The sequence below is a fragment of the Choloepus didactylus genome, chromosome 23 (assembly GCF_015220235.1).
Source record: "Choloepus didactylus isolate mChoDid1 chromosome 23, mChoDid1.pri, whole genome shotgun sequence".
Lineage (NCBI taxonomy): Eukaryota > Metazoa > Chordata > Mammalia > Pilosa > Megalonychidae > Choloepus > Choloepus didactylus.
The window spans coordinates 26,312,031-26,339,356 of NC_051329.1; the positions used below are offsets into that span (position 1 = coordinate 26,312,031).

Consider the following 27,326-nt stretch of genomic DNA (forward strand, 5'->3'; position numbering starts at 1 on the left):
TCGGGAGCGGGCTCGGAGGCGGGTACCTCTCGGCAGTCACTGTGGCCGGAGCCGCCGGGCCGGGGGACGCGGGCAGCCGGGGCCAACCGAACAGCTTCCTTGTCTCGCCGGCCATGGCCGCACTCGGTCGACCCTTCAGCGGGCTGCCTCTGAGCGGCAGCTCGGACTTCTTGCAGCCGCCGCCGGCCTTCCCCGGCCGGGCCTTCCCGCCGGAGGCGGACGGCGCCGAGCTGGCCCCGCGGCCAGGACCCCGCGCCGCCCCGAGCAGCCCCGGCGGGAGCGCGGCGCGCGGACGGTGAGGAGCCCGGCGGGCGGCGGGCGCGGGGCGGGCGCGGACGGGCTCGTGAAACCCTCCCACGAGCCTCTAAGGGAGGCTTCTCAGCCCCACTTTACAGACGAAGAAACTGATCCCCAGAGACGTTAAATGTAAGTCGGCGAAGGTCGCACAGTCCCGGAGTACGTTCGGCCTTCTGTCCGGCTGCACCTCAGAGAGGCGAGGAGACTTTGCAAAGTCGCGCGGGTCCTACCGGCGCCACTGGGCTTAGAACCCGGGCCGACTCGAGCCGGGATGTCCCCGCGTCGCGCACACGCCTCTCTCCTTTTCCAGACCGCGGCGCGTCCGCTAATGGCAACTTCCAGTGTATCTCAGTTTCCTCGTCCGCAAAGTGGGCTCAGAAAATCTGTCATAGGGGGATCACGGAAATAAAGTGTACAGTGCGTGCACCCAATATGCTTTTCCTCCGTTGTTTGCCCAAATTTATTTCCCACTACCGACAAAATGAGAAGTTTACATTTCACTCTAGTTTCGCCCAACATTTACCTGATTGCTTTTGTGATCTCTGTATACATCCCACTCAGCAAGGAGAGAGGGACAGTTGATACGTGTCGGGTGGGCAAAATTATTGGAGCACGAAAAAGCGGATGCTGAAAGAACAAGCTCAAATAGATTTCTCAGTTGACTGATTTGTTTTTGTTTGTTTTTACAGTATTTCGGTTCACTGTAAAAAGAAACACAAGCGAGAGGATGATGATAATGAGTAAGTTTCAGGTGCCATTTATTCCCTTAATGTTCACTGTTAATTTAACCTATTTTTATATCCTAAACGACTTGTTTTTGTTTTGTGTTTTTAATTAAAGAAGTTGTGGGTTTACAGAACACTCATGCATGAAATTCAGGATTCCTGTATTCCACCCTGTTATTACTAAACTACTCTTTTTTTAAGAGGAAAAATCAAACAGGTGTCTCTGCAAGGAGGCACAAGAAGCCAATAACATTGGCTTGGGGAAGGGAACTGAGGGGCTGGCACACAGAGGCCAGAATGAGACTTAACTCTATAACTGGCTGTAAGTTGTGAATTGGAACTATGTGAGTTATTACTTGCACAAAGAAAAAATTCAAACTGTCTAGAAGGATTCATATTGAAAAGTCTTGTATAAACTCCACATTCCAGTTTTCTTTCTCAGAGGCAACCCCTGTTACCTGTTTCCTCTTCCACCTTTTGAAGATAGTATAAAAACTTACAAGCTTTATAGGAAGATACAGTTGATGTACTGTGCAATACATTGTTCTTTTCATTTTTCTATCCTATAGCTTGTTCCATATCAGCACATAGACTTCTATCTAATTTGTTTTTCAACAGTTGAATGGAATTCTCTTGTAGGGGTAGGTATAGATAATTAACCAGTCTCCTGCTGATAGACTTCTAAGTTATTTTTAATTTTTGTTATTACTAACAAAGCTATCCTGATTTTTCTTTTAAAATCATTTGTATATATTTGAACTATTTGTGGAATTGCTGGGTCACAGTGTGTGCATTCTAAATTGTGATTAAAAAAGTGTTGCCAATTCTCCTATTAACAGCAAGAATACCTGTTGCCTGTCTAATTTAACTTGTATGGTCAGTTTATTTGAACATCATATACATGGAACCTTGAATAGGGAGTGTGAGATCTTGTTGGTTTGTACAGGTTAGTGCGATGTCCGGATATATCCCAGAGTATTTTGGGCAGAGAATAAAAAAGTATTTGCAAAGCCCCCTTGAGGGACTGGGAAAAAATGTGGAAATATTAAACTTTCCCACCTGGGGAATTCCTGATATTCTTGCAAGCATTGGGAGTACAAATTTAGTAGGCCAAGTCCTTGATCTTGGAGCTTGCCCTTATGAAACTTACTCCTGCAAAGGAGAAGCTAAGCCTACTTATAATTATTCCTAAGAGTCACCCCCAGAGAACCTCATTTGTTTCTCAGATGTGGCGTCTCTCTCTAAGCCAACTCTGCAGGTAAACTCACTGCTTTCCCAAACATGGAACATGACTCCCAGGGGTATAATTCTTCCTGACAACGAGGGACATTATTCCCAGGGATGAGCCTGGCCCTGGCATGGTGGGATTAAGAAAGCCTTCTTGGACCAAAAGGGGGAAGAGAAATGAAAACAAAATAAAGTTTTAGTTGCTGAGAGATTTCAAATAGAGTCAAGAGGTCATTCTGGAGGTTATTCTTATGCATTATATAGATATCCGTTTTTAGTTTGTAGTGTATTAGAATAGGTAGAAGGAAATACCTGAATCTGTTGAACTGTAATCTAGTAACCTTTATTCTTGAGGATGATTGTGTAACTATATAGCTTTTATGGTGTGACTGTGTAATTGTGAAAACCTTGTGACTGACATTCCCTTTAACCAGTGTATGGAAAGTTGAGTAAGGAAATAAAGACAAAAAATAAATAAATAATGGGGGGTGGATAAAGGGTATGGGTTGGGTGTTCTTTCTATTTATTTATTTATTGGGTTTTTTTTTTGGAGTAATGAAAATGTTCAAAAATTCATTGTGGTGATGAATACACGATTATATGATATGGTGAACCATTGATTGTACACTTTGGATGACTATCTGGTATGTCAATATATATCAATAAGATTGCATAAAAAAAAAAAACTGTTGCTCCATCTTCTCTCCAGAACTGTATTTACAAACTTTTTGATTGACATTTAACTGATAGATGAAAAATGCGTTTCATAGATAGGCAGTCGAATAGAAAACTGAGTAAAAGAATTCCACATAGAGGGAATGCAAATGACCAACCAGCAAATGGAAAGTTGTTCAGCCTCATCAGTGTATAGGGAAAGGCATAATAAAACCACAGTAAGATTCCACTGTACTACCAGATAATGGAGAAGTTGTGGAGCTTCAGGTGCTCCATACACTATGGATTGGGAGTATTGATACTTTGGAAAACAAATTGGCATTATCTAGAAAACTTCAAGGTGTGAATATCCTTTTACCCAACAGTTCCCTTACTAGAGAATTTCAGACATATGACCAGGAAACCATGTGCAAGAAAGTTCATAGCAGCCTTGTTGTAATAGCTCAAAAATGGAAAGAATCCCAGTGTCTCTCAACAGAAAAACAGATAAAGTAGACTATAAATTCATACAGTGGACTCAGAGCAAAAAATGAATGAACTACACTTGGCACATGTCATTGTGGATGTATCTTACAAGCATAATATGAAAAAAATCACAGGATCATACACAGTATAATTCCTTAAATATTAAGTCCCCAAACAGACAAAGCTGAAAGTTATTTAGGGATGCATACCTAGGTACAAGAAAAAGTATTTTTTTAAAAAAGCAAGCAATTAACATAAAAGACAATAGTGTGCTTACCTCTCAGCATTTGGGAATAGAGTACCATCTTAACAGTCTGGCAGTGTTCAGTATCTTGGATGATATTTTCATAGATGTTTGTTTTGTAATTATTATAGTGTGTGTGTACGCTTTTTTGCATACAGAATTTTACAGTTAAGGTCAAAGACATTGGATCACTTTTAATTTGTGTTTGTTTATTATAAGGGTTGAACATCTTTTCATTTAAGCTATTTGTGTTTAATTTTGTACGAGTTGTTCATGTTTCTGCAAATTTGTTACTGGCTTATTGGTTGTTTTCTCATTGAGTTTTAGGGAAACTAGCAATTTATTATGGGTGTTGCAAATGTTTCCCCCAAATTTGTCGTTTGTCTTTTAACTTTGTTTATGGGTTTTGTTTTGTTTCCCAGCAGAAATTTTGGATTTTCTTACCTTGTTATGTAAATTCTTAAAACTGTAGTGTTGAAGATTGCCTTAGTTTAAAAACCACTGAACCAGACAGTATCTATGTTCTTCATTTCTTTGGGGTTGCTGTGGATACAGAGGAACCTTTTTTGCTTTTGTCTTTGGGGGTTCCCTACATTATTGAATAAACAGTTCCATGCTGAAGGAAAAAAAAGTTTAAAGTGTGGAAAGTGTTGACTAAAAAAGTTAACTGCCTTTGATTTACAGATGGAGAGATTGATGCCATGGGAGGAGAAGGGACTGGATATTTGGATGTCTAATGCCCTCAAGCGTGCTGTCACTTTCATTAACTCTTTTTTCCGCCCACTTCCACCAGTTTATTTTCAACCAATTTGGCTTTTTTAAACTTTTTTAATTCTGGAAGTTTACAGAAAAAATCATGTTAGAAATAGAGCGTTCCCATGTACCCCCCTATTGTTGACACTTTGCATTAGTGTGGTAACTTTATTACAATTGATGTAAGAATATTAAAATTGTACTATAAACCCCAGTCCAAAGTTTACATTAGGTGAATTTTTCTCTGTATACCACCCTATTATTAATACCTTGCATTAGTGTGGTACGTTTGTTAAAATTCGTGAAAGAACATATTATACTTACACTGTTAAGTATAGTCCATCATTTACAATAGAGTTCACTGTGTTATACGGTACTATGTTTTATCCTTTAATTTTTATTCTAGTAACATATATGCAAACTAAAGTTTCCCCTTTTAACCACATTCACATATATAATTCAGTGTTGTTAATTATAGTCACAATACTTAATACTTTGCTACCACTGCCACTATCATTTCCAAAAGTCATCCTAAATAGAAATTATGTACAAATTAAGTATTAACTACCCATTCTCTACTCCCAACCCAGCCCCTGGTCATCTATATTCTAGATTCTAACTTTATGAGTTTGTTTATTCTAATTATTTTAAATCAGTGAGATCATACAATATTTGTCCTTTTGTGTCTGGCTTATTTCCTTCAGCATAATGTCTTCATAGTTCATCCATGTTGTCACAAGTATCAGGACTTCGTTCCTTTTTATGACTGCATAATATTCCATTGTATGTATATACCACATTTGTTCCCCATTTTTTTATTAGAGCAGTTGTAGTATTACAGAAAAATCATGCAGAAAATACAAAGTTCCCATATATCCACCTCTGCCCAAGTTTTTGCATTAGTGTGGTACCTTTGTTAAACAATATTATTATAATTTTGCTATTAACTATAGCCCTTAGTTTACATTAGGGTTCACTCTTTGTATGGTATAGTTCTATGTTATTTTTCATTCTGGTAACTTGAATAACCTGAAATTTCCCTGTTTTTTTATCCACTGTCAAATATACAAGTCATTAGTGTTAATTACATTTACAGTGTTGTACCATAATCCCCGCCATCCATTACCAGAACTTCGTCATCTTGAAGAGAAACTTTGTACTGATTAACCATTAATTGCCCATTCTCCACCCCCACCCTGACCCCTGATAACCTGTATTCTAGTTTCTGACCATGAATTTGCATATTCTAATTAATTCATATTGGCAAGATCATATAATATTTGTCCTTTTACGTCTGGCTTATTTCACTCGGCATAATGTGTTCAGGCCCATCTATGTTGTCACAAGTGTCAGGATTAATTCCTTTTTATGGCTACTTGAATTCCATTGTATGTTTATAACCACATTTTGTTTATCCATTCATCAGTTGCTGGACACTTAGGTTGCTTCTGTCTTGTGGCAGTTATGAATAATGCCACTGTGAACAGCAGTGTGCAAATATCTGTTTGAGTCTCTCCGTTCAGTTCTTTTGGGTATATACCTAGTAGAAGGATTGCGAGTTCATATGGTAATTCTATACTTAGCTTTCTGAGGAACTACCGAACTGTCTTCCATAGCAGCTGCACCATATTAATTTTACATTGCCATCAGCAATGAATGAGTGTTCCTGTTTCTCCACATCCTCTCCAACATTTGTAATTTTCTAGTACCCATTGTAATGGGTGTGAAATGATACCTCATTGTAGTTTTAATTTGTGTTTCCCTAGTAGCGAGTGATGTTGAGCAACTTTTCATGTGCTTTTTAGCCATTTGTATTTCCTGTTTTGAGAAATGTCTATTCAAGCCTTTTGCCCATTTTTTAAAAAGCAGTTTTATTGAGATGTATTCACATACCATACAGTCCATCTAAAGTGTACAATCACTGTCTTCTAATATTCACAGAGATGTACATATATCACCACAGTCAATTCTAGGACACTTTCACCCTGACAGGGTTCATTATGTTACACAGTTCCATGTTTCATATTCTGGCTTTCCTTCTAGTAACATACATGACTCTAACCTTGCCTTTTCAACCACAGTTGTACCCACGTACCATTGTTATTAGTTACACTCACTATAATGTGCCCCCATCACCTCTCTCCATTTCCGGACATTTACAAACAACTTTATTACATGTTCTACACAGATACACATCAGCTCCCAATTGTGTGCCCTCATTTTTCTTCTGGTGACCTATTTTCTAAATACTAACACCATGAGTTTCCTAGTTATATTTAGTTCATATTAGTGAGGCCATACAATATTTATCCTTTTATATATCATCTGACTTATTTCACTCAACACAATCTCCTCATGGTTCATCCATGTAGTCTTATGCATCATGACTGTATTTCTTCTTACAGTTGCATAATATTCCACTGTATGTATATACCACAGTTTGTTAATCCACTTATCAGTTAATGGACACCTGGATTGTTTCCATCTTTTGGCAATTGTAAATAATACCACTATGACCATCGGTGTGCAAATGTCTGTTCACGTCCCTGCTTTCAGTTCTTCTGTGTACCTAGTAGAGGGATTGCTGAATCATATGGCGGTTCTTTATTTAGTTTCCTGAGGAACCGTTGAGCTGTCTTCTGTAGCGGCTCACCATTCTCTGTTCCATTAACAGTGAATAAGTGTTCCTGTTTCTCCACATTCTCTCCAACACTTGAACAGGTTTTCTTTTTTTTTTTAGTAGAGGCCATTCTAGTAGGTATGGAATGATATATCATAGTTTTAATTTGCATTTCCCTAATAGCTGGTGATGTTGAGCATCTTTGTATGTGCTTTGTCACCATTTGTATGTCCTCTTTGGAAAAATGTCTGTTCATGTCTTTTGCCCATTTTTTTAAAAATTCAGTTTTATTGAGATATATTCACATACCATGCAGTCATCCCTGATGTACCATCTTATAGTTGTGCATTCATCACCTCAATCTATTTTTGAACATTTTCCTTACACCAGAGAAAATCAGAATCAGAATAAAAAATAAAAATAAAAGTAGAACACCCAAATCACCCCCCCCATTCCACCCTATTTTTCATTTAGGTTTTGTCCCCATTTTTCTACTCATCCATCCATACACTGGATAAAGGGAATGCAATCCACAAGGTTTTCACAAACACTGTCACCCTTTGTAAGCTACCTTGTTATACAATCGTCTTCAAGAATCAAGGCTACTGGATTGGAGTTGGATAGTTTCAGATATTTACTTCTAGCTATCCCAATATATTAAAACCTGAAAAGTGTTATTTGTATAGTGCGTAAGAATGTCCACCGGAGTGACCTCTCGACTCCATTTGGAATCTCTCAGCCACTGAAACTTTATTTTGTTTCATTTCGCATCCCCCTTTTGGTCAAGAAGATGTTCTCAATCCTACAATGTTGAGTCCAGATTCATCCCCAGGAGTCATATCCTGCATTGCCAGGGAGATTTACACCCTTGGGAGTCAGGTCCCACGTAGGGGGTAGGTTTTGCCTGTTTTTAAATTGGGTTGTTTGTCCTTTTATCATTGAGTTGTAAGATCTCCTCATATATCCTAGATATTAAACTCTTATGTGATATGTGGTTTCCAAATATTTTTTCCTGCTGAGTAGGCTGCTTTTTTTTTATCCTTTTGATAAAGGTCTTTGAAGCACAAATGTATTCATTTTGAGGCTTTTTCATTTATCTTTTTTTTTTCTTTTGTTGCTTGTGCTTTGGGTGTAAGGTATAAAACCACATCTAACCACAAGATCTTGAAGATGCTTCCCCACATTTTCTTCTAGGAGTTTTATGGTTCTGGCTTTTATGTTTTAGGTCTTTGATCCATTTTGAGTTAATTTTTGTATAAGGTGTATGGGAGGGGTTCTCTTTCATTCTGTTGGATATTGATATCCAGTTCTCCCAGCACAATTTGTTGAAGAGACTGTTCTATCCCAGTTGGGTGGACTTGGCAGCCTTGTCAAAAAGCAGTTAACCAGAAATTTGAGGGTCTGTTTCTGAATTCTTAATTCCATTCCGTTAGTCAGTATTATCTATCTTTATGCCAATGCCATGCTGTTTTTATCACTGTAGCTTTCTTGTACACTTTAAAGTCAGGAAGTGAGAGTCCTCCAACTTCATTTTTCTGCTTCAAGATTTTTTCTCTATTTGGGGCCCCTTACCCTTCCAAATAAATTTGTTAATTGGCTTTTCCATTCTGTAAAGTAGGCTGTTGGGATTTTGATTGGGATTGCATTGAATTGGTAAGTCAGTTTGGGTAGAATTGACGTCTTAATGCTATTTAGTCTTCTAATCCATGAACACGGAATGTCCTTCCATTTATTTAGGTTGTCTTTGGTTTCTTTTAGCAGTATTTTGTAGTTTTCTGTGTAGGTCCTTCACATCCTTGGTTAAATTTATTCCTTGATTTTTTATTATTTTAGTTGCTATTTTAAATGGAAATTTTTTTTCTTGATGTTCTGTTCAGATTGCTTGTTACTAGTATATAGAAACACTACTATTTATTGCATGTTGATCTCATACTCTGCTTCTTTGTTGAACTTGCTTATTAGCTCTAGTAGCTTTCTTGTAGGTTTTGGGGGACTTTCTTTATATAGGATCATGTCATCTGCAAATAGTATGATTTTTATTCCTTTCCATTACTGGATGCCTTTCATTTCTTTTTCTTGCCTGAATGCTCTGTCTAGAACATCAAGCACAATGTTGAATAATATTGGTGATAGAGGGCATCCTTGTCTTGTTCCACATCTTAGAGGGAAAGCTTTTAGTCTTTCATCATTGATTATGGTGTTAGCTGTGGGTTTTTCATATATGCCCTTTATCATGTTAAGGAAGTTTCCTTCTATTCCTGTTTTTCAAAGTGTTGTCATCAAGAAAATATGTTGAATTTTGTCAAATGCCTTTTCTATGTCAAGATGATTATGTCGTGTTTTCCCCCTGAATTTGTTAATATTGTGTATTACATGAATTAATTTTCTTATGTCAAATCACCCATGCATACCTGGGATAAACCCACTTGATCATGGTGTATAATTCTTGTAATGTGTTGTTGGATTAGATTTGCAAATATTGTGTTGAGGATTTTTGCATCTATATTCACCAGAGAAATTGGTCTGTAACTTTCTTTTCTTGTATCTTTATCTAGCATTGGTATTAAGGTGATAACTGGCCTCATTGAAGCATTCCTTCCTGTTCAGTTTTTTGGAAGAGTTGAGCACGGTTGGTGTTAATTCTTGGAATGATTCGTGGAATTTACCTATAAAGCCGTCTGTTCCTAGGCTTTTCTTTGTTGGGGATTTTTTTTTTTTTAGGAGAAATTGAGATTTATTTTTTATTTATACACAACACTAGACTAGCTCTTTATATGCATTATCAAATTTAGTTCGCCCAATAAGTCTGTGAGGTAGAAATTATTAGGTCTGTTTCACAGAAGAAAAACTGAGGCTCAGAGACATGAAGCAACTAACCTGTTGGGAAATTTTTGATGACTGAGTCAGTCTCTTGTAATTGGTTTGTTGAGATCTTCTCTTTCTTCTGAGTCAATATAGGTTGTTGATGTGTTTCTAGAAATTTGTCCGTTTCATTTAAGTTTTCTAATTTGTTGGCATATAGTTATTCATAGTATCCCTTATCCTTTTTTTTTTTTTTTTTTTTTTTTTTTTTAAAATCATCATTTTATTGAGATATATTCACATACCACGCAGTCATACAAAACAAATTGTACTTTCGATTGTTTACAGTACCATTACATAGTTGTACATTCATCACCTAAATCAATCCCTGACACCTTCATTAGCACACACACAAAAATAACAAGAATAATAATTAGAGTGAAAAAGAGCAATTGAAGTAAAAAAGAACACTAGGTACCTTTGTCTGTTTGTTTGCTTCCCCTACTTTTCTACACATCGATCCATAAACTAGACAAAGTGGAGTTTGGTCCTTATGGCATTCCCAATCCCACTGTCACCCCTCATAAGCTACATTTTTATACAACTGTCTTCGAGATTCATGGGTTCTGGGTTGTAGTTTAATAGTTTCAGGTATCCACCACCAGCTACCCCAATTCTTTAGAACCTAAAAAAGGTTGTCTAAAGTGTGCGTAAGAGTGCCCACCAGAGTGATCTCTCGGCTCGTTTTGGAATCTCTCTGCCACTGAAGCTTATTTCATTTCCTTTCACATCCCCCTTTTGGTCAAGAAGATGTTCTCCATCCCACGATGCCGGGTCTACATTCCTCCCCGGGAGTCATATTCCACGTTGCCAGGGAGATTCACTTCCCTGGGTGTCTGATCCCACGTAGGGGGGAGGGCAGTGATTTCACCTTTCAAGTTGGCTTAGCCAGAGAGAGAGGGCCACATCTGAGCAACAAAGAGGCATTCAGGAGGAGACTCTTAGGCACAAATACAGGGAGGCCTAGCCTCTCCTTTGCAGCAACCGTCTTCCCAAGGGTAAAACTTATGGTAGAGGGCTCAACCCATCAAACCACCAGTCCCCTATGTCTGTGGTCATGTTAGCAACCATGGAGGTGGGGTAGGCGAATACCCCTGCATTCTCCACAGGCTCCTCAAGGGGGCACTACATCTTTTTTTTTTTTTTTTTCCCTTGTTTGTCTTTTTTCTTTTTTTTCTTTTTTTTAACTTTCCCTTCTTTTTTCAAATCAACTGTATGAAAAAAAAAGTTAAAAAGAAAACAAACATACAATAAAAGAACATTTCAAAGAGACCATAGCAAGGGAGTAAGAAAAAGACAACTAACCTAAGATAACTGCTTAACTTCCAACATGTTCCTACTTTACCCCAAGAAAGTTACATACTATAGCAACATTTCAGTGAACTTGTTCCTACTACATCCATCAGAAATTAACAGACCATAGTCATTTCTGGGCATCCCCAGAACGTTAAATAGCTTATCTGTTCTTCTTGGATTATTGTTCCCCCTTCCTTAATTGCTCTCTACTGCTAGTTCCCCTACATTCTACATTATAAACCATTTGTTTTACATTTTTCAAAGTTCACATTAGTGGTAGCATATAATATTTCTCTTTTTGTGCCTGGCTTATTTCGCTCAGCATTATGTCTTCAAGGTTCATCCATGTTGTCATATGTTTCACCAGATCATTCCTTCTTACTGCCGCGTAGTATTCCATCGTGTGTATATACCACATTTTATTTATCCACTCATCTGTTGATGGACATTTGGGTTGTTTCCATCTCTTGGCAATTGTGAATAATGCTGCTATGAACATTGGCGTGCAGATATCTGTTCGTGTCACTGCTTTCCGATCTTCCGGGTATATCCCGAGAAGTGCAATCGCTGGATCGAATGGTAGCTCTATCTCTAGTTTTCTAAGGAACTGCCAGACTGACTTCCAGAGTGGCTGAACCATTATACAGTCCCACCAACAATGAATAAGAGTTCCAATTTCTCCACATCCCCTCCAGCATTTGTAGTTTCCTGTTTGTTTAATGGCAGCCATTCTAACCGGTGTTAGATGGTATCTCATTGTGGTCTTAATTTGCATCTCTCTAATAGCTAGTGAAGCTGAACATTTTTTCATGTGTTTCTTGGCCATTTGTATTTCCTCTTCAGAGAACTGTCTTTTCATATCTTTTGCCCATTTTATAATTGGGCTGTCTGTACTATTGTCATTGAGTTGTAGGATTTCTTTGTATATGCAAGATATCAGTCTTTTGTCAGATACATGGTTTCCAAAAATTTTTTCCCATTGAGTTGGCTGCCTCTTTACCTTTTTGAGAAATTCCTTGGAGGTGCAGAAACTTCTAAGCTTGAGGAGTTCCCATTTATCTATTTTCTCTTTTGTTGCTTGTGCTTTGGGTGTAAAGTCTAGGAAGTGGCCTCCTAATACAAGGTCTTGAAGATGTTTTCCTACATTATCTTCTAGGAGTTTAATGGTACTTTCTTTTATATTGAGATCTTTGGTCCATTTTGAGTTAATTTTTGTGTAGGGGGTGAGGTAGGGGTCCTCTTTCATTCTTTTGGATATGGATATCCAACTCTCCCAGCCCCATTTGTTGAAAAGACCATTATGGCTCAGTTCGGTGACTTTGGGGGCCTTATCAAAGATCAGTCGGCCATAGATCTGAGGGTCTATCTCTGAATTCTCAATTCGATTCCATTGATCTATATGTCTATCTTTGTGCCAGTACCATGCTGTTTTGGCAACTGTGGCTTTATAATAAGCTTCAAAGTCAGGGAGTGTAAGTCCTCCCACTTCGTTTTTCTTTTTTAAAGTGTCTTTAGCAATTCGAGGCATCTTCCCTTTCCAAATAAATTTGATAACTAGCTTTTCCAAGTCTGCAAAGTAGGTTGTTGGAATTTTGATTGGGATTGCATTGAATCTGTAGATGAGTTTGGGTAGAATTGACATCTTAATGACATTTAGCCTTCCTATCCATGAACATGGAATATTTTTCCATCTTTTAAGGTCCCCTTCTATTTCTTTTAGTAGAGTTATGTAGTTTTCTTTGTATAGGTCTTTTACATCTTTGGTTAAGTTTATTCCGAGGTACTTGATTTTTTTAGTTGCTATTGAAAATGGTATCTTTTTCTTGAGTGTCTCTTCAGTTTGTTCATTTCTAGCATATAGAAACATTACTGACTTATGTGCATTAATCTTGTATCCCGCTACTTTGCTAAATTTGTTTATTAGCTCTAGTAGGTGTATCGTTGATTTCTCAGGGTTTTCTAGATATAAGATCATATCATCTGCAAACAATGACAGTTTTACTTCTTCTTTTCCAATTTGGATGCCTTTTATTTCTTTGTCTTGCCGGATTGCCCTGGCTAGCACTTCCAGCACAATGTTGAATAACAGTGGTGACAGCGGGCATCCTTGTCTTGTTCCTGATCTTAGAGGGAAGGCTTTCAGTCTCTCACCATTGAGTACTATGCTGGCTGTGGGTTTTTCATATATGCTCTTTATCATGTTGAGGACGTTTCCTTCAATTCCTACCTTTTGAAGTGTTTTTATCAAAAAGGGATGTTGGATTTTGTCAAATGCTTTTTCAGCATCTATTGAGATGATCAATTGATTTTTCCCTTTCGAGTTTTTAATGTGTTGTAATACATTGATTGTTTTTCTTATGTTGAACCATCCTTGCATGCCTGGAATGAACCCCACTTGGTCATGGTGTATGATTTTTTTAATGTGTCTTTGGATTCGATTTGCAAGTATTTTGTTGAGGATTTTTGCATCTATATTCATTAGGGAGATTGGCCGGTAGTTTTCCTTTTTTGTAGCATCTTTGCCTGGTTTTGGTATTAGATTGATGTTAGCTTCATAAAATGAATTAGGTAGTGTTCCATTTTTTTCAATGTTTTGAAAGAGTTTGAGTAAGATTGGTGTCAGTTCTTTCTGGAAAGTTTGGTAGAATTCCCCTGTGAAGCCATCTGGCCCTGGGCATTTATTTGTGGGAAGATTTTTGATGACTGATTGGATCTCTTTGCTTGTGATGGGTTGGTTGAGGTCTTCTATTTCTTCTCTGGTCAGTCTAGGTTGTTCATATGTTTCCAGGAAATTGTCCATTTCTTCTACATTATCCAGTTTGTTGCCATACAGTTGTTCATAATATCCTCTTATAATTTTTTTAATTTCTTCAGGATCTGCAGTTATGTCACCTTTTTCATTCATTATTTTGTTTATATGGGTCTTCTCTCTTTTTGATTTTGTCAGTCTAGCTAGGGGCTTGTCAATCTTGTTGATCTTCTCAAAGAACCAACTTTTGGTGATATTTATCCTCTCTATTGTTTTTTTGTTCTCTATGTCATTTATTTCTGCTTTAATCCTTGTTATTTCTTTTCTTGTACTTGGTTTAGGATTGGTTTGCTGTTCATTTTCTAGCTTCTTCAGTTGATCCATTAGTTCTTTGATTTTGGCTCTTTCTTCCTTTTTAATATATGCGTTTAGTGCTATAAATTTCCCCCTTAGCACTGCTTTTGCTGCATCCCATAGGTTTTGGTATGTTGTGTTCTCATTTTCATTCGTCTCTATATATTTAGGAATTTCTCTTGCTATTTCTTCTTTAACCCACTGATTGTTTAGGAGTGTGTTGTTTAACCTCCAGGTATTTGTGAATTTTCTAAGTCTCTGATGGTTATTGACTTCTAATTGTATTCCATTGTGGTCAGAGAATGTGCTTTGAATAATTTCAATCTTTTTAAATTTATTGAGGCTTGTTTTATGTCCCAGCATATGATCTATTCTGGAGAAAGTTCCGTGAGCACTAGAAAAGTATGTGTATCCTGGTGATTTGGGATGTAATGTCCTGTAGATGTCTGTTAAATCTAATTCATTTATCAGATTGTTTAGGTTTTCAATTTCCTTATTGGTCTTCTGTCTGGTTGATCTATCTATAGGAGAGAGTGATGTGTTGAAGTCTCCCACAATTATTGTGGAAACATCAATTGCTTCCTTTAGTTTTGCCAGTGTTTCTCTCATGTATTTTGTGGCACCTTGATTGGGTGCATAGACATTTACGATTGTTATTTCTTCTTGCTGAATTGCCCCTTTTATTAGTATGTAGTGGCCTTCTTTGTCTCTCAAAACATCCCTGCATTTGAAGTCTATTTTATCTGAGATTAATATTGCTACACCTGCTTTCTTTTGGCTGTAGCTTGCATGAAATATTTTTTTCCATCCTTTCACTTTCAGTTTCTTTGTGTCCCTGTGTCTAAGATGAGTCTCTTGTATGCAACATATTGATGGTTCATTTTTTTTGATCCATTCTGCGAATCTATATCTTTTAATTGGGGAGTTTAATCCATTTACATTCAACGTTAAAACCGTGAAGGCATTTCTTGAATCGACCATCTTATCCTTTGGATTATGTTTGCCATATTTTTCCCTCTCTCTATTAATATCCTTTATTGTACCCATACCGAATCTCTTTAGTACTGAACCTTTCTCCAAGTCTCTCTGTCCTGTCTTTGTTTCTCTGTCTGTAGGGCTCCCTTTAGTATCTCCAGTAGGGCAGGTCTCTTGTTAGCAAATTCTCTCAGCATTTCTTTGTCTGTGAAAAATTTAAGCTCTCCCTCAAATTTGAAGGAGAGCTTTGCTGGATAAAGTATTCTTGGCTGGAAATTCCTCTCACTCAGAATTTTAAATATATCGTGCCACTGCCTTCTCGCCTCCATGGTGGCTGCTGAGTAGTCACTACTTAGTCTTATGCTGTTTCCTTTGTATGTGGTGAATTGCTTTTCTCTTGCTGCTTTCAGAACTTGCTCCTTCTCTTCTATGTTTGACAGTGTGATCAGTATATGTCTCGGAGTGGGTTTTTTTTGGATTTATTCTATTTGGAGTTCGCTGAGCATTTATGATTTGTGTATTTATGTTGTTTAGAAGATTTGGGAAGTTTTCCCCAACAATTTCTTTGAATACTCTTCCTAGACCTTTACCCTTTTCTTCCCCTTCTGGGACACCAATGAGTCTTATATTCGGACGTTTCATATTATCTATCATATCCCTGAGGTCCATTTCGAGTTTTTCAATTTTTTTCCCCATTCTTTCTTTTATGTTTTCATTTTCCATTCTGTCATCTTCCAGGTCACTGATTCGTTGTTCAACTTCCTCTAGTCTTGTACTATGAGTGTCCAGAATCTTTTTAATTTGGTCAACAGTTTCTTTAATTTCCATAAGATCATCCATTTTTTTATTTAGTCTTGCAATGTCTTCTTTATGCTCTTCTAGGGTCTTCTTGATTTCCTTCATATCCCGTACTAGGGTCTCATTGTTCATCTTTAGTTCTTTGAGTAGCTGCTCTAGGTGTGTCTCTTCTGGTCTTTTGATTTGGGTGCTTGGGCTTGGGTTATCCATATCGTCTGGTTTTTTCATATGCTTTATAATTTTCTGTTGTTTTTGGCCTCGTGGCATTTGCTGACCTTGATAGGGTTCTTTTAGGGTTTGTAGACCAGTTGAAGTCCTTATCTCTAATTTATCAGATCTACAGCTTCGTGGAGTACACTTTCTCTAACTAACCAGCAGGTGGCGTCCACGAGCCACCTGTTCTCCACAAGCCAGATCTCCCCTGCTTAGCCTTTTTGGTGAGTTGGGGAGTGAGTCTTGTGGGGCCCAATTGGTGTCCCAAGCTTGCGTATGTAGTTGGTGTTGCCTGCCCTGTATGTGGGGCGTGTTTCTGGGCAGTCGGGTAGGGGGGGTGGCCCTAACAATCAAATCTCCCTGATGATCCTAGAGTTTTAAAGCTACTGCAATAGTCTAATCCTTCAGTTCAGTCCTGCCACAGTTTGTCTCTGCCACTGACCCACAAGTCTTTGGTATTGGCGTATGGCTCCTGAGACTTGCAAGTGGGCCCCTCTTCCAGGCTGTGCACTCCGGGTCCTCTGTTGAGGGATGACTGTGCTATGTCGCAGGTGAGTGCCGTCCCCCCAGGGCAGTTCTGGGCTGCTGGGCTGTGTTGGGAGGCTCCCAGTCTGCTCAAATGATGGCTGAATGGGGCTCTGTTAATTCACACTGCTCCCCCTTCCCAGCTCTGGGACATTCAGCTGAGGTTGCAGGGAAGGCTAATGTCCACGCCCAGTTTTGTGGTGTGTGCCTGTTATTTGAAGCACTTCCGTCACACTGGGTTGTCTGGGGCAGCTCTGGGCTATGGGGCTGGCGATGGGCAGGAGTGTTTCCTGTCCACCAGGATGGTGGCTGTGAGCGGACACCCCCCTTTTCTTGGGAAGTTGTGTTGTTTAGTGAATTTTCTCAGCCACTGGATTATTGCCTTTTGTCTCAGAGCTCTCTTAGTTCTGCTCTTGACTTGACGTGCCCAAATTTCAATTCTTTGAAGCTTTCTGTATTGAGCTTCTTAGAGTAATTGTTTTAGAAAAAGCAAAAAGGATTTAAAAAAAAAAAAAAAAAAAAAAAAAACGGCCCTCCTCAGAGATCTAATGGGTTATTGAAATGCTAATAGACAAAGCAACCAGGGCCATTAAGGAAAAGTGCCCAGGGCAGAGAGATCAGCCTTGCTTCGGGATTTGCATATGCGCCTCAAGGCCTGATCTCCGCCCTTCCCCTTTCTGTGTTCACCAGAACTCCAAAAATCCTCTGCTTTTATTTTGGAGTTTTTCGTGTTGTTTTTTTTCTATGCCTGTCTCCTCTCTGCTGGGCTGGCTGCTCTCAGAGTCTCTGGTGTCTGGCCTCAGTCTATCTATGGTTGGAGTTTGAATCAGTAGAATGAGTTTCCGGTAAGAGCAGCCACTGCAATTCTCCCTTCTCCTTCCTGGAGCTGACAGCCCCTCCTCCCCCGGGACTGAGCCTGGCAGGGAGGGGCGCGGGTCCCCTAGCCGCAAAAACTTACAGATTTCGCTGATCTCAGCAGTTCCACGTTTTCATGAGTGTTGTATGAAGTATGCCCAAAGACAGATTGCTCTGTGGTGTCCAGTCCACGCAGTTCCTGGCTTTTTACCTACTTTCCTGGAGGAGTAACTAAAACATACAGCTCACCAGTCTGCCATCTTGCCCCGCCCCCTTATCCTTTTTATTTCTGTGGGGTTTGTGGTAATGAACCCCTCTCATTTGGTTTTATTTATTTGTGTTCTCTTTTTTTTCTTTGTCAGTCTAGTAAGAGTTTGTCAGTTTTAGTGCTCTTTATATGGAACCAACTTTTGGTTTGGTTAATACTCTTTTTTATTTTTCTCTCCATTTATTTCTTCTTGTATCTTTGTTATTTCTTTCCTTCTGCTTGCTTTGGAGTTAGTTTATTATTCTTCTTGTTCCTCCAGGGGTGCCGTTAGGTCTTTGATTTTAGCTTTTTCTTTTTTAATGTAAGCTTTTAGGGCTATAAATTTCTCTCTCAGCACTCCCTTCACTGTATACCATAAGTTTTGATATATTGTGTTTTTGTTTTCATTTGTCTCAAGATATTTACTGACTTCTCTTGCAATTTCTTCTTTGACCCGCTGTTTGTTTAAGAGTGTGTTATTTAACTTCCATATATTTGTGGCTTTTCCAGTTCTCTGGTGTATTAATTTCCAGCTCATGCCAATATGGTCAGAGAAGATACTTTGAATAATTTCAGTCTTTTTAAATTTATTGATACTTGTCTTGTGGCCCACCATGTGGTCTGTCCTGGGGAATGATCCATTTGCACTCGCGAATATATAGCCTGCTGTTTGGGGTACAGTGTTCTGTATATGTCTGTTAGGTCTATTTCAGTTATATTATTCACGTTCTCTGTTTCCTTATTGATCTTCCATCTTGATGGTCTGTCTGTTGATGAGAGGGGGGTATCGAAATCTCCAACCATTATTGTAGAGGTGTATATTCCTCCCTTCAGTTTTGCCAGTGTTTCCCTCATGTATTTTGGTACACCATGGTCAGTTGCATAAATATTTATCATTGTTATTTGTTCTGGTGGATTACCCCTTTTACTGATATATACATGTATATAATCCTTCTTTGTCTGTTATTATAATAGCTCTCAACTTAAAGTTGATTTTGTCCTATACGAGTATAGCTATCCCAAGCTCTTTTTTTGTTGTTATTTGCATGAAATATCTTTTTCCATCCTTCCACTTTTAACCTGTGTGTGTCTTTGGGTCTAAGGTGAGTTTCTTTAATTAATATGTATTTGGATCATGCATTTTTTCATCCATTCTGCCGATCTGTATCTTTTGATTTTAGGGGATTTAATTCCATTACATTAAATGTTATTACTGTAAAGGCAGTACTTATAGGCATTTCGTCCTTTGGTTTTTATGTCATTTCTTTTTTTGTTTTTTCTCTCTTTCCTTTGTTGCAACCTTCTTTTCTGAATAATTGTTCTTTTGTGATGCATCTGAGTGATCCCTTTCCCATTTCTGTTTCTGTATTTTAAAAAAAAATACTTTTCTTTGTTGTTATCCTGGGGTTTTGAAAAGATACCAACTTAGCTTCAATAGCACACACATTCTCTGCTCCCATAATCCTCTGCTTCCCCTCTTCATGTTGTTTTTGTCCCAGTTTGCCTCTGTATTTCATGTCCATTTATCAGGAAATATGTCTACTTCTTGTTCATTTGCATTCTGACTCTTATGTAAATTAAAGACTAGTTTATATAGAGGTTACAGTACTATTGGATTTTGCCTTTACCCTTTTAGTTACCTCTACTGAAGTTCTTCATTTCTTCACACTATTCCAAGCCACTCACTCTTTAGTAATTCTTGTGGGGCAGGTCTCTTGATGAACTCTCTCTGTTTCTGTTTATCTGTGAATATTTTAAACTCTCCCTCATTTTTGAAGTTCAGTTTTTCAGGATAAAGAATTTGGGGCTGGCAGTTTTTCTCTTTCAGTGCCTTAAATATATCATACCACTGCCTCCTCCCCTCTATAATTTCTGACGAGAAATCGGAACTTAGTCTTATTGAGGATCCCTTGTATGTGATGAATCGCTTTTCTCTTCTGCTTTCACAATTCCCTCTTTGTCTTTGGCATTTGACACTGTTGATTAGTATGTGTCTCGGAGTAGGTCTATTAGGATTTATTCTGTTTTGAGTACCTGTTACATGTATATTTATTGCTTTCATAAGAGTTGGGAAATTTTCGGGCATTAGTTCCTTATATATTCTTTCTTGCCCCTTTCTCTTCTCTTCTCCTTCTGGGACATCCCATGCTGTCACTCAAATCCCTGAGAATCTGCTCAATTTTTTCTGTTCTTTCCTCTATCTGTTCTTCTGATTACATGATGTTAATTATCCTGTTTATATTGATTCTTTCTTCTGCCTGCTCTTTTCTGCTGTTGTATGCCTCTAGTGTATTTTTAATCTCTGTTTTTGTGGCGTGCCTCTCATCCTCCTAAATTATGTTTCTTTTTATACTGTGAAATTCTTCTTTATGCTCACACATTGTCGTCTTAATATCCTTTAGCTCATTTTCCATATTTTCTGTCATCTCCTTGAATTGATTCAGGAGATTTGTTTGAACTGAGTCAATCTCTCCCTCTTGTCTAGGGTTTTATTGTTGATTGGTTTGTGTTAAAGCTGTTCTTTGATACTTGGTCTCACTTATTCTGGACCTTAGAGTAGCCCATGTTTAACTATTCACATTTCCTCAGCTCTTCTTCATCTGATTCTTGCCCCGAATATGTAGTAGAATTTTAAAGATTGTACTTTTTGTGCAATTGTTTCCTCTCCAGGAGAACCCTTCCTCTCCCCTGCTCCTTCTCTAGGAATCTTGATCTGTTCTGTTTGTTTTTGTGCAGAATTTTCTCCCCAGCTCCTATGATTTGTTTAAATTCTCTCCCTCACTCAGTGCCTCCTTTTCCTTGAACTTTTCAGTTCTGGGACCCATGCTGTCCTAGAGCAGTTGTCATCCCTCACCCCCTTTATTCTGGGATGCTTTTCTACCTCCGGTTTCTTCCCCGTTAGGGAATCCCACCCTGGGGAGCCAGATGGTGTCAATCCAGAAAGGTGGGTCACTGCAGAAAACCGTTTCGCATTTAAGTGGTCTAACCAACGGAGACTGGATTGAGTGAGTGCACCTTTTTGCTCACAGTTCTGCCATTGTCTCTTGTGTTTTGTTATTTTCCCCCAGGGGCCCTTTTGATTTCAGCCTGCAGCATGACTCAGAGGCTTGTGTTCCCCCCCTGGGTCTCTGTGCACTTGCGTCCCTGGGTCTCTGTGGACTTGCGACCCTGTGTCTGGATATGCATGGGGTTCTAACTTGCTGCTATGAGCAGCTCTATAGTCTGTATCGTGGCTGGGGGCACCCGGGCTATGCTGCTTCTGCGTGACTCCCAAGGTGCACGGCGCCAAGTAAGGGGGAGGGGTATGGACTGGTGGGTCCAGGACAGAAATTTCCTGTCTGTTCTTGGAGATTGTTTTTCTTTTTCTTTGTTTCATCATTTATTGAGTCCTTCTGCAGTCTCTGTTATCTTCCATAGTTCTAAACCAGTGGGATTTGTCATTTTATTAGCTGATTCTGAGGGGAGATTTTTCCAGGGGCTGTCTTACTTTGCCATATTGATGACGCCCTCCTACTCACTTCCATTAACTTATATGTCCCATACCTTATTTTCTTAGTGATTTAATCATCTTCAATCTCTAGTTATCTGCAAAGTAGCCCACGGTTGTGAAATAACGTCCCCAAATCATTTCGCTGTAGGTCAGAACGCAGTTCTCACGCTCATTTGCATTTAATAAATTGTTAGATTTGCCAGGTAATTACCTGTTCCCTCTAGATTTGTTATGCTTTTTTTTTTTAAAGCTGGTTTCTTATATGTATATCTTTATTTTCTTCTACTTTCCAGAACATTACACCTTTTTTTCAACTATCCAAATAATACAGAAATATTTGATGTATAGATCACGTTCTTAATATTTTCTTATGAGTTAAATACTATAAACCAGACATGTTATTTAATAGTTTATTCCAGTCAAGTTCAAGAGAGCATTATTTGCCAGATTTTTTATTGCCAAAAACATTAATGTCGATTTTCTCAATCTTGACATGGAATGCAAATTTCCTCTTGTAACAGATGCTTCTCTCTTTGACTGTCAGTAATCAGTGAATTTCTTGACTACAGAATTATGTTTTGGTCTTGAGATGGCACTTGCTAATGCCCAAGAAATAAAAATATTTTGGGTCTAAATACATAAACAAAAGTTACACTTGTCTATTGAACTTGCTTCAGGTAGCTCTCAGCTAAATACTGGGCATTTCTTGGTGCTTGCAAACAGTAGTTCATGATAAGAGCTTGAACAGTTAAACCTTAAGGAGGCAGGTCAATTTAGTGAAAGTGCCACAGGGTTAGGATTTAGGAACTCGGGGATCTAGTCCCAAACATGCAGTTTACTGCCTTGCTGTAGGGCTTTGTAGCCCTTAAGCTTTCCTATGCCCTACTTTCCAAATCTGCAAAACAAAGAAATAGGATTTGTTGAACTATCTATGGTCTCTGAGGTACAAATTTGTCTAGGAAGTGAAGATAGTATGTTGCATGTGGGAGAAGAGTGGACTCCATTATTGGTAAGGGACTGATAGAGCCAAATGACAGCCTCTGACATTTTGGAGTGTGTTCAAGTTTGCTAATGCTGCCGAAATGCAAAACACCAGAGATGGATTGGCTTTTATAAAAGGTTGTTTATTTGGTTACACAGTTACAGTCTTAAGGCCATAAAACACATCAGCAATCGGGTACCTTCGCTGGAGGATGGCCAATGGTGTCTGGAAAACCTCTGTTAGCTGGGAAGGCACGTGGCTGTCATCTCCTCCACTCCTCCAAAGTTCTGGGTTCAAAATGGCTTTCTCCCAGGATGTTCCTCTAGGATGCAGTTCCTCAAAAGTGTCACTCTCAGTTGCTCTTGGGGCATTTGTCCTCTTTTAGCTTCTCTGGAGCAAAATTTGTGCTTTCAACAGCCATCTTCAAACTGTCTCTTATCTGCAGCTACTCTCTCAGGTTCTGTGCATTATTCAAAGTGTCCCTCTTGGCTGTAGCAAGCTCACTCTTGTCTGAGCTTATATAGTGCTCTAGTAAATTAATCAAGGCCTTGCTGAATGGGTGGGGCCACACCTCCATGGAAACTATCCAATCAGAGTTATCACCCACAGTTGGGTGGGGTGCATCTCCATGGAAATGACCTTATCCAAACGTTCCAGCTTAATCCCCACTAATATGTCTGCCCCCACAATATTGCTTCAAAGAACATGGCTTTTTCTGGGGGATATGATATATACAAACCGGTACAGAGTGGAACAGGAAACTAGGAGTATCACCTGCACTTAGTACCCGGAACACGCATGATGAGGCAGACATTTTTTGCACTAAGGAAATATAGGATGGTAATCACACTGTTTCTCCATATCACTGTTTCTCCATATGACTGATTTGATGGAGCAGCAGCAGTATGACAAAATGTGGATGGTGCAGAATTGCTAATTGCTGCTTTGTGGCTTTTTTTTTTTTTCCACTCCCCACTTGACCTTTCCAGGGCCAAGTGAGTTGGAACGACTTCAGCTTCCCACATGGAACACTTCTGGTCTGGAAAGACACACTCTCACAGGTGCAGCCTAATTTGTCGAAAAGCAGAAGAAAATATCTGGAGGCTGTGAGAATGATGGGGAAAAAACCATGATTTTCCACCTTGTAATCAGACACTGTCAAAAATTCTAGAATTTTTTGCATATAAGAATTTGACTAAAGATGGGGATGATATACATTTCATTTGTTTTCTAGCTAATTAAGAATTAAGGGTTTTTCATTGGATTTTTTTACCCCCTAGTTGTCCAGTAAGAAAGAAAAGGCTGACTGAAGCGGGGCTTTCTCCTGGTCCTAATGACTGGATTCTTTGTGCACATCAAGATGTAGAGGGTCATGGAGTAAATCCGTGCACTAGTGTACTTTCTCCATCTGGCATGTTAGACATCATTTGTGAAGAAATGGATCAGACAACTGGAGAACCACAGTGTGAGGTTGCCCGGAGGAGGCTTCAGGAGATTGAGGACAGGTGAGTGGACAGCATTTATAGCTGGCTTGTTGCTGTTCCTATGTAATGTCTCTGTTTTTAAGCTAGTCTGTCTAACTTATCTTTTGGTGATACTTTGATCCTCACCCTCTCAGAATATAAAGATCAGGGTGTTCAAACTATGCACTTTGAATGTTAAGGTCAGCTAGCTGTTATCTTAGAACTGAACTAAGCATTTTCACTTAGTATCTCTGAATGTTCATTTTGGGTTTATGAGATAGTTTTCTGGGACACATTCTTCAAATTTGGTTGCATCTTACAGAAGACTTTATTGTTTAATGAAATGTTGAACAACCTTTCCGTATTTTTTTTCCACCTAGATGTGGCCTCATTTTGTACTTGATCTTTTTATTGTAGCTTAACTAAATTATTTTCCTTTCTCCGCTGCTTCTGCCTTAATTTATTTAGGATAATTGATGAAGATGAGGAAGTTGAAGCCGACAGAAATATTAATCATCTCCCCAGTCTTGTCCTTTCTGATACCATGAAGACAGGCTTGAAGAGGGAGTTTGATGAAGTCTTTACAAAGAAAATGATTGAGTCCATGTAAGTTTTCCATTTAATTATAATCTTTGAGGGAAAATCTAGTATCTCTAGACACTGCCTGTCCTATGCTAGTCATCTCTTTCATCGCCTTCTGACCACCAGGCAAGTGAAAGAAAGCACAGTAGGTTGTGTATTTAGCCCAGGTTGGAGACAGACCTTTTCTTAGTGTATAGGGGGTATGGAGAGCAAATGCTGTGCAAGCAGGAGTTTGAAGTGTGCAGGAGTGGCTGCCTTATTGTTACCTCTTAGTTCTTTCAAAGTCCTAAAATGTACTACAGTCTAATATTTGGGATTGGAAGGACTGGCAAGAGAGATCCCATTCTCTTAATTCTTGTGATAGGACATAGGATCCTCAGTATAGAAGCCTCTTGTTTATCTGGCTCTCAGGAGCACCCTTGAGACTAGGAAACTAAACAAAAAGATGTCTCCTAGCAGTCAAAATAGTTATCACACAGGCCACAAACCAAAGCTCATATTCTTGGCTCCTAGCATAGCCCCTCAGGGCCTTTAGCAGAGCCATTTTGTTCTTAATTTAGGCACGGTTTAATGAGCTGGGGTAACTGGCTTCCTAGCTCATCAGTGTAGAAACACAGAGAAAGCAAGTTAGAACAGAAGAAACAATGTTTTGGTGTGAGAGGACCTGACTGGAAACTTGAAAGCAGACATAAGAACCTGAAAAGCACAGTGGCCTGGAGCAATTAACATAAGAACAGATGACTAGTTCTGTTATCTCTGTAGCCCTTGAGCCTAGAGATGATAACTAGTCCTCATCCTCTTTGTAAAATAATGGGCATTATAAAGTGCCATTCAGATATCATCTAGAAAATACTTTTAGAAAGACTTGGTACTCAATGAGGGTAAGTTTCAGTTATATGAAAAAGTGTCTTAGAACACCAGTCCCAGTGATGCCAGGTAGATGAGGTATTATTGCCTGTGGACACAGTGTAGTCCCAGTGATGCCAAATGGATAAGGTAATATTGCCTGTGGACACAGTGTAAGTGATTTCTGCTTAGAGATTCAGCTGCTGCTTGATGTTTTCACAGAGGGTTTGCCTTAGTGCCCTAGCTTGAGCTCATACCACCTAGCCCTGAGGGTGGGTAAATAGTTTAGCCAGAGTAAGCCTAATATGTAGCACTTTCTGCTCTTACTAGTTTTCCGGAAGCTAGCCTTTGCGGGTGTTATTCCTTATTTTGCTTTACTTGCTTTTGGGTCCCAGAAACCATCACTGCCAGAAGAGGAACACAATCATTTTGGCATAACTACAGCGATTATATTTTATAGCTATACCAAGGAAAACGCATATGAGATACTTTTAATGTATTTACCCAGTATTTCATTTTCATTTATAATGATTTAATACAAGATAGCTGTCTGACTCAAGTTAACAGCTTATATCTGCTAATATTAACCACAATTTAAAAAAAAAAAAACATGTTAAATTAACTCCAGGGCCTCCATTTTCACACTGGATGTTTATATTAGTTTTAATCACAGCATCAGTACAACTAGTTGATTTACTTAAACAATCATAGTTCTCCATGCAGTTCTTTATGTCTTTGAGTGACCTTTCTAAAGATGAGTTTGGATTGTCAGAAGTCTCCTATTTTGATGCCATCAGTTCTTCCCCTAGGATATTATGAAACAGTCATTAGCTTTTCAGCACACATCTTTTATTTCCATGTCCTACAATTTTTTATTTAAAAATCTATATTTTATTTCTTAGGAGCCGTCCTTCCATGGAGCTTGTGCTCTGGAAACCTCTCCCTGAACTCCTTTCTGATAAGCCAAAGTTGCCGTCTAATGCTAAGAACTATACAGGAGAGAGCCAAACTAAGCATGCAGCTGCTGGCACTGCCTTCCCTCAAAGAACTGAACTGTTCTTGGAACCTCAGCAAACAGGGATGTCACTTTACAATAACTTGGAAACAGCTGCTTGCACAGAAGAAGAGATGGAACTCTAGAAACCAGTTTCTACACTTAAGTTATCAAATTTTGGAAGGCTTCTTTGCTCAGCCATCAGCCTACTTGGAGAGTGTAGGGACTTGAAAATTTTATGAAACGGGTGTCATATCTCCACCTGTGATTTGGGGTGGGACTCTTCATTTTGGGTAGCCATTATTGTCTTCAACTTTTTGCCAAGGAATTTTGTCTCAAGGGAAAAGCAGTTTTTTAGGGGGCTTATTAATGGAATCTTAGTTTACAGCCTCCACAAAGGCAAGTGTAGTAGCCATATGAGTACGGTGACATAAATCATCTGTCACATTGTCTAAACCATTCAGACACTTGGAGAATATTCTCCTTGAAATGAAAAAGATACATTAAGAAAGAAGGATGCTTCTACTACAACTGTTTCCTAGCAGTTGAGTCACAGCTTAGTCTGTAGATTCCTGGGAGCTCTGTTTACAGTGGTGAATATATATAGTTGGTGAGAAGGAGGGAAGAAAGCAGTAGTGTAAGCCAATTGTTAAAAAATTAACAGAGGCCCTGAAACTGGTAAATTAGTTGTCAATTCAGTATTGCTGTATCGATTAATTAGCCAGTAGTATTGTGGCTCACCTCTTTGCCTCTGCAATGAGAACACAAAGAAGAGGTTTTCCCTTCAAGGCTTGTTTGCCTTGTACTACTGTTGCTCCTTGGTTTCCCTTGCATAGTTGATAAGCCTGGTTGTTCAGTAATGTTTACACTTAATTAACTTTGAGGGATAGTTTAAAAGATTGTGGGGTAACCCATGTGCAAATTGGCTGTGGGAGAAGCATCCCTTAGTTAAATGTTAAATCCTGAGGAAGTATTGGGTCAACTAAACCCAACATCAATAACTTGTGGAGTTAAAAAAAAAAAAAAAATTGTACCTGTATTAACTAGTTGAGTTTTTTTAATGTTAATTTAGAAAACAATGAGTAATTA

The 27,326-nt window shown here is 38.8% G+C and overlaps 1 protein-coding gene across 1 annotated transcript; it reads left to right on the forward strand.

Annotated features, from left to right (window-relative positions):
* Positions 1-27,326, forward strand: CCDC117 (coiled-coil domain containing 117). Its single transcript, XM_037816954.1, has 5 exons — positions 1-295; positions 987-1,037; positions 23,633-23,857; positions 24,284-24,421; positions 26,146-27,326. The coding sequence occupies exons 1-5, from the start codon at positions 114-116 to the stop codon at positions 26,381-26,383; spliced, it is 834 nt and encodes a 277-aa protein (XP_037672882.1). The 5' UTR covers positions 1-113; the 3' UTR covers positions 26,384-27,326.